The following is an 8,052-nucleotide window of genomic DNA, read 5'->3' as shown; positions in this document are numbered from 1 at the left end:
CCGGATCCTTCTCAACAGTCTGTTTTGCGGGAACACTTCATTAACCGCTCCTTCCCCGTGATGTAGTAGCTCCCGGGTTTCGGCACCATTTATTGCCCGCACTTTTGTTCCCCCTGGTAAGAACACGCTCAGGGCAACCGGAATCTTCTGCAGCACAAGCTTTATTGCTTACCCCATCAGGAGCCAGTGGAGAAGAGAGCCAGAGAGAGAGCCAGAGAGCGAGAGCGTGGCGGAAACCGTCCCTTTTATGGAGGACTGTCCTCCGTCTCAGATGTGTCGTTCCCTGATTGGCTGCAGCCCATCAGCCGGAGTTGTCGTCACGGGAAAGGCAGAGCACATGGCGTGGAAAGCTACCCCGGCACATGCGCAGCTTGCTTGTTTACTACTTAGAACACGGGTGTCAGTACCATCAGTGCCATCTTGTAATGGCGAATGTGAGGGCGGCTGGCTCCTTACAGGACAGTGAATATTAGAAATTATGTTTATATTCATAAGAATAAATCAGATCCCTCAATAGAAAAGAATTGTCGGTTTATAACATGACAGGTATTTGGATATTGGGTAGTTTGTTCCCTGTTCCTACCACTAATATAGAGATAACCAAGTTTTCCAGTTGATTATCCATTTCCAGGGTACTTCTCAATGACCCGAACATCTTTTTCTAGGCCTCACCTCTGTTTTTTTTTTCTGTCTCTTTTAAATTTTTTTATTAGACATTTTCTTTGTTTACATCTCAAAGGTTATCCCTTTTCCTTCTTTCTGCTCCAAGACTCCCTTCTCCCATCCCGCCCCTCACCCCCTCGCTGCTCACCAACCCACCCACTCTTGCTTCCCCGTCTTGGCATTCCCCTGCACTGGGGCATTGAGCCTTCACAGAATCAAGGGCCTCTCCTCCCATTGATGTCTGACAATCCCATCCTCTGCTATGTATGTTGCTGGAGCCATAGGTCCCTCCATGTGTACTTTTTGTTGGTGGCTTAATCCCTGGGACCTCTGGGAGTACTGGTTGGTTCATATTGTTGTTCCACCTATGGGACTGCAACCCCCTTCATAAGGTCTACCTCTTATCATCCCTTTCATTTCCAATTTCCACTCTAAGGACCAAGTCTTAAAAAATGGGCCTATAGGGACATGGAAAGTCTTAACTGTTTCAGACATTTAGAGGCTTATAAAATATTCTAAAAGTCTCATCAAGAAAATTCTCCCAGGGGACAGTGACTCTCTTCTCATGTGGTAGTTGCACAGTTTGCCCTATTTCAACTTAGTATTTATCCATGATTTACAGGATGAGAAGAAACCTGTGCAAATGATGTTTAAGAAGTCTACCTTTAAGATGACCTATGTGGAAGAAATATCCACCAAGATTCTGTTGCTTCCCTATGCTGGCAATGAGCTGAACATGATCATCATGCTTCCAGATGAACACGTTGATCTGAGTACGGTAAGGAGCATGGGGCCTTGATGGAGCTTTCAGAGAGAGAGAAAGAATGGCATTTGGTTTTCTGCCAGGGTAGCTCTCCTAGGCTCCCATGATCATGACTTTATCTTATATTTATTTGTGGGACTAGGGTGGAACTCAGGGCCTGGAGCATGATTTATAAGCTCTGCATCCTAGCCCCTTCCTGCTCCTATAATAATAGTTCCCTGGGCAGTGTAGAACTTTCCCATTGTCTCAAGGGCCCTGTGTGACATCACTGTCCTAATGTCTTCACCTCTCTTCTAGGTGGAAAAGGAAATAACTCATGAGAAATTTATAGAGTGGACGAGGCTCGACAGGATGAAAGGAGAAAAGGTGGAGGTTTTCCTCCCGTGGTTTAAGCTGGAGGAGAACTATGACATGAAGGATGTCCTCTGCAAGCTGGGCATGACTGATGCCTTTGAGGAGGGCAGAGCAGACTTTTCTGGAATATCTTCCAAGCAAGGCTTGTTTCTGTCCAATGTCATACATAAGTCTGTTGTGGAGGTGAATGAGGAGGGCACAGAGGCTACAGCTGCTACTACAATTGTTCTGAGGGGGTCATCACGGTTCACCCCTTGTTTCTGTGCTGACCGCCCCTTCCTTTTCTTCATTCAGCACATTAAAACCAATGGGATTCTGTTCCTTGGCCGGTTCTCCTCTCCCTGAGGAAAGGTTGTTCTTGTCAGTATTTTATCCTTTCTCCATGGTTTGCCTGTAACCCAAGTGACCTTATCCATAAGTGCAATGACAGTTATGAAATAAAGGGCTTTAATGGCATCCCACCTTCAGAACCGAGTGCTTTCTAGGATCTGAGCGTTCACTCCTGTGGTTTTAAACCTGTTGTGTTTCTGGCTACAGAGCTCATCTCTGCTGCAGGACCCTGTGGCACCCAATCCATGTTTGCTTCTGTTGTTTTCCTTGGTAGCATCAGAATCTCATCCCACTTTCAGTGAAAAAAGCTAGAGAGTTGAAGCTCTAAGTGGACAGTGGGGACATGTCTTCTTAGTCTATATGTAGAACTGAGATTTTCAGAGACTCAGCCCTGTAGGAAAAGCTCCTTTCCCCCATATCTGTTTCCCCTGTTGTATGGTATTACACATAGCCTCTTTATGTACATACTGACCCCTTTCTCCTGGGGTTGGAAACATGAGGTCACTCACAGGAATATAGTTGACCATGGATGTGTGAATAAACAACCAGGTGATTTTGAAATGTTTTTGCATCCATGTTGGTCACCTACTTAAAATACAGTAGAAGCATTTTGCAGGAAGGGAAGACATTGAAGAGGCAGGGTCTGTATGAAAGAGGCATGTAGATGGACTGGTAGGAAGTACTTTCCATGACCTGTGTGCAGTTTTGTAGCTGCCAAGATCCCTTCTGTCTTCACTGATGCTGCTGTGGTGACAGTATAGTTGGATTGTGGTGGTTTGTATATGCTTGGCCCAGGAGAGGCACTATAAGGAGGTGTGGCCTTGTTGGAATAGGTATGACCTTGTTGGAAGTGTGTCACTGTGTGGATGACCTTTGAGACCATCTTCCTAGCTACCTGAGTGTCAGGTTTCTCCTGTTTGCCTTCAGAAAAAAAGATTTAGCACTCTCAGCTCCACCAGAGTGATGCCTACTTGGATGGTGCTATACTTTCTGCCATGATAATAATGGACTGAATCTCTGAACCTATAAGCCAGCCCCAATTAAACATTGTCCTTTATAAGACTTGTTTTAGTTGTAGTGTCTCTTCACAGCAATGGAAACCCTAAGACAGATGTCGGTACCCAGGACTGGGGTATTGCTTTGACAGGCCTGATCATGCTATTGTTTGGAAGAATGTGAATTTGGTGACTTTGTTTTGGAAAACAGTAGAATGCTTTATTTGTGGCTTAATAGACCATACTAATAGAAGCATGAAAGACATTGATCCTAAGGATGTTTTGAACTGTGGGGACTAGGCTCAAGAGGTTTCAGAGGATAAGAATTTTAGTATGTGGCCTAGAGACTGTTCTTGTAATATTTTGGTGATGAATGTGGCTTTCTTTTGGCCATGTCTTAAGACTCTTCCTGAGGTTAAAAGGTACAGTGATTTCAATTAATTGCATTGACAATGGAGTCTCAGAAAAGCTCAGCATAGATGTTTTACTCTGGTTTAATCTCATGAAGAGCATTTTGATGAAGGGTAGCAAGCTTAGAAAGGAAAAATATAAATGTATGGTTGAAAGGGTAAAGGTACAACAGGAAGTGCAATGGAGCTAATTCCTTTGTTGAAGGAGATAAACAGATTATGGGAGTGATACTTTGGGGCATGATGCCACCCAGCTAAGCTTATTGTTTACATGTTTGCAGTTGAACATCAGATAGTTACATTTTTATGACATAGTTATTGCTTTCATTAGGACATAAGGCGATATCGCTGTTTGTCATCCACAGGCTTTTGATCTGAATCTTGAGGCATAGTCATGATGAAAATTTTAGGTCCAGGCATGGTGGTACACACCTTTATTCCCAGGAGACAGATGCCAGCAGGCCTCTGAGTTCAATGCCAGCCTGGTATAGAGCAAGTTCCAAGCAGAGAAAAGCTTAGCTCCAGGCTCGGTGGTGCCACCTTTAGTCCCAGAACTCAGGAGACAGAGGCATGCAGATCTCTGTGTTCAAGGTTATTTTACAGAGCAAGTTCCAGGACAACTAAAACTTAGGAAGTGAATGAACTGGAAAACAGAAGCTGATGATAATGTGATAGAACTAGGGGACCATGTTCCAGCTCTAGTAAGTGCAGAACTTGGCAGCTTTGGCCATGTGGTTCTGGCTTTAGAGTCAAGAATAGAAGGGATTTCTGGGACAATTGATGCTGGCTAGCTGGAACTAAGACATTAGTGGTGATTAAGAAGAGACCACCATCACTAACATGATATATGCTGGGAAATTTTTCTTAGTATGAAGAACTGTGTAACAGAGATAGCCAAGGTTGTACCTCATGCTGCAGCTAGACTTGGTAAGAATTACCCAGGTGGTATGTGGGGAGCGGGTGTGGTCGTAGACCCAAGATGGCGCCCGGGACTGCAGCCAAGTCTTATGATTTGTACCTGACTTCCTCATACACCTGAAAAATAAGCTACGTCCATCGTGAGAGCTGCGCAGGCGCACCATGACACAAGATCAGGCCATTTGACGAAGGACAATGAACTGAGATTACACAGACTGGGCTGATGGGGCATGGTTGAGGGGTTATATAAGGGATTGTGATTGGGGGATAGAAGGAGATTCCTGCTTGCATGTAGGGAATTCCTGCTTGGATGTTGAAAGGTTCCTGAATAAACTGCTTTGAGAAGAATGCTGTGTTGTTGCTCTTTTCTGCTGGTCAGAGACAGAAGCGACAAGTAGTGGCCCGTATGAGGAACCTTCTCTTCGTTCAGAACTCATTGCAGTCAGGGAAGCTAGCTGGTAAGGTTCCTGGTTTTGGAACGAGTTAAGTTCTCAGATTGAGACTATAAGGTTCCCGGTTTTGGGATGAGTTAAATTCTCGGATTGAGACTATAAGATTCCCCGTTTTGGGATGAGTTAAGTTCTCAGATCAAGACTATAAGGTTCCCTGTTTTGGGACGAGTTAAGTTCTCGGATTGAGACTATAAGGTTCCCGGTTTTGGGACAAATTGCACCAAGCACCATGGGGACTTGAGGTTTGCAGAGGAACAGGGGGTTTTACAAAAAGGGGTTTTGCCAGTCTGGAAGTTAGTGAGAAATTGCATAGAAGATAGAGAAAGATGTAGCGCAGAACTCCAGAGAGGTAATGAGGCACTGAATCAGGTAAGAGAGGAGCGCTCTCAATTGGTTTGGGTGAGAGGGTCTGTTTGTGTGTTTCCTCAGGATCATTGACAGCCGCTGTTTGTCCCGGAGCACTTGGCCAGAGCAGTCCAAACTGAGCGGAGTGGGGACGGCGTGGATGTTCCTGGTGTTGAGGATACTTCCCGTGGTGATGACTGAAGATCCATGATGGGGAATCTTATCTGTGTTTCCCAAACCCATGCTATTGACACATTCAGCACAAGTGTTCCCTCAATTTTTCACATCTAATGCTTCGCTGCAGTTACCCTTTTTATTATGGGATGAGGAAATAGTGCCTGTGCAGGAACCAATGCAGCTTCAGTTGAGGGGATTGCTGTGCTTTCAAATGATTCAAAATATTTCTCAGAAATGTGTGGTTGTTGTGTGGTGTGAATGGTAGCTGCACAGATCTTTCTCCTCTGAGTATGCTAGTGGGAGGGGCATGGAGTAATGCAAGTTTTTATTGAAGTGGGTCTAATGTGTTTGAAACCTCTGTATCTCAACTTGCTGGAGGGGCACAATGCTTCCTTTAAGGCTATGCCTGTTTGTTTGTGGCCTCCTTTTGTGTTTATTGTTTATAATGGTAGTTATGAGAATAATGTTGTTAATTGTAGTAGTGATATTTGTTATTATAGTATGTGCTGGAATGCATCTGAATATCATTTAGCTGTTGTGACTAGGATGCCTCGTTTTGTACCTTGGCCTGTTCAAGCTCCTTCTGCTATGACTTTGTTTAGACCTAAGAGATTTTTGGCATTACTGCGGCCATTGTCACTGCTATAGCAATTTCTGCCACGGCAGCCATGGCTGCAGCCATATCCCTTACCTCTGTGGTACAAACTGCCGCTGCTGTGAGTAATTTATCCGCAGGTGTTGCAGATATCTCAGTACCTTAAGGACTGGCCAGCTGTATCTACAGCTGTCTCCTGCATGAAAAAGTGGGCCAGAATTGGTGGACTTGCCCTGTGTCTGATATTAATCAGCATCCTGGCCTTTTGGTGCATTTGCTGTATACAGTTTCATCAGCGCAGAACCCAAGCCTTGTTGATACAGGCTTTTGCAGTGGTGGAGACAGGACAGTCTCCTCAAGTATGGCTTGGCATGCTAGAGAAGTAGTCAATGATGGGTAAGATTCCCTGGGCATGTCACCAACCTAAGACAGGGATCAAACCAAAGCTGTTTGTCTCCCAATGACGGGTAAGGGGCATTGCTGCAGAGGGCAACCTAAGACAGGCATTCTCTCTGCCAAAAAAGAAAAGAGGGGGAGATGTGGGGAGTGGGTGTGGTGGTAGTCCCAAGATGGCACCCGGGACTGCAGCAAAGTCTTATGACTTGCACCTGACTTCCTCATACACCTGAAAAATAAGCCACGTCCATCGTGAGAGCTGCACAGGCACACCATGATGCAAGATCAGGCCATTTGACGAAGGCCAATGAACTGAGGTTACACAGACTGGGCTGATGGGGCGTGGTTGAGGGGTTATATAAGGGATTGCGATTGGGGGATAGAAGGAGATTCCTGCTTGCATGTAGAGAGATTCCTGCTTGCATGTAGGGAGATTCCTGCTTGCATTTTGAAAGGTTCCTGAATAAACTGCTTTGAGAAGAACGCTGTGTCGTCGCTCTTTTCTGCTGGTCAGAGACAGAAGTGACAGTGGTACTAGTTTTGAAGGCATGAAGAGGACATGGAGAACAGCTGAGTTTTAGCACTGTGAGGGGCTAGGAAAGGCTACAGGTGTAGGTGCAACCTCAGTTGTAGTTGACATTTCCAGACTGAACGGGCCATGCAAGAAGTTGAGGCTTGGCACCATGAAGACAGCTTACAAGAAGCTATTGGTGAGCCGGGCATGGTGGCGCACGCCTTTAATCCCAGCACTCGGGAGGCAGAGGCAGGCGGATTTCTGAGTTCAAGGCCAGCCTGGTCTACAAAGTGAGTTNGCCTGGTCTACAAAGTGAGTTCCAGGACAGCCAGGGCTATACAGAGAAACCCTGTCTCGAAAAACCAAAAAAAAAAAAAAAAAAAAAAAGAAGCTATTGGTGAATCTTAGTTGCAGTGGAAGACTCCAGTGAATTAGAGATGCCAGTAGTATGGGATGATCACCAAGAACCAGCTGCAGTCAAGCAGAGCCTAAAGTGCTCCAGAGGGCAGAGCTGGAGAAGTGATCCAAACCCTTTGGAGGAGCCCAGAAGATTGTAAGTGGATCCCAAACACTGGAACAAGAAGCTGCAAAGTTGAAGTTGTCATGAATACTCCAAGATGTTAGAAATGTCAGAGTGGTGGGATATCTGCCACAGAAAGCTAACAAGGAGTGGAACCAGAAAAATAGAATTGTGTGGTAGTTAACAAAGCTGAAAGGATTTGGCGATCTGAAGAGTGCTTTGACCCCAGACATGGATATGCAGAGCTTGGAGTTGGCCCAGCTGTCTTGCTTTGGTCCAGCATTTCCTCACCATAATGTTTTTGAGTGGTGATATATTTCCTGTATGATGTTGCAGGTATTTGATGTACTTTTCGATTTTGATTTCTTAGGGGATTAGAGTTTAAGAGTGCATCAATTGCAGAAGAGACTTTGAACTTTGGACTTTTGACACTGTTGTGATTGTTGTGGACTATGGTACTTTGGAAGTTGGGTTAAATGTATTTTGCATGATGCTATTTCTACATATACCTCCCCCTCCCCCGAGACTCATGTTTAAACAAACCTTTGGGGGTGGTGGTGGAATATGGTGGTTTGAATATGCTTGGCAGAGGAAATGGAACTATTAGGAGATTTGACTGT

The 8,052-nt window shown here is 45.1% G+C and overlaps 1 protein-coding gene across 3 annotated transcripts in view; it reads left to right on the top strand.

Annotated features, from left to right (window-relative positions):
• LOC110308252 (serpin B6-like) overlaps nt 1-2,241 on the top strand; it is a 17,591-nt gene extending 15,350 nt beyond the window's left edge. For 2 of the 3 annotated variants that reach the window (XM_021180686.1, XM_021180687.1), the window contains 2 exons: nt 1,286-1,441; nt 1,724-2,125. In XM_021180686.1, the coding sequence (XP_021036345.1) occupies nt 1,286-1,441; nt 1,724-2,125 (558 nt within the window). Of the gene's footprint in view, nt 1-1,285; nt 1,442-1,723 lie in introns of all 3 variants that reach the window. The other variant, XM_021180685.1, reaches the window with a different exon arrangement.
• The last annotated feature ends 5,811 nt before the right edge of the window (nt 2,242-8,052 follow it).

Source organism: Mus caroli, chromosome 13 (genome assembly GCF_900094665.2).
Source record: "Mus caroli chromosome 13, CAROLI_EIJ_v1.1, whole genome shotgun sequence".
NCBI lineage: Eukaryota > Metazoa > Chordata > Mammalia > Rodentia > Muridae > Mus > Mus caroli.
The sequence above is the reverse complement of the archived record's forward strand: the minus strand, read 5'-3'. Positions and strand labels throughout refer to the sequence as shown.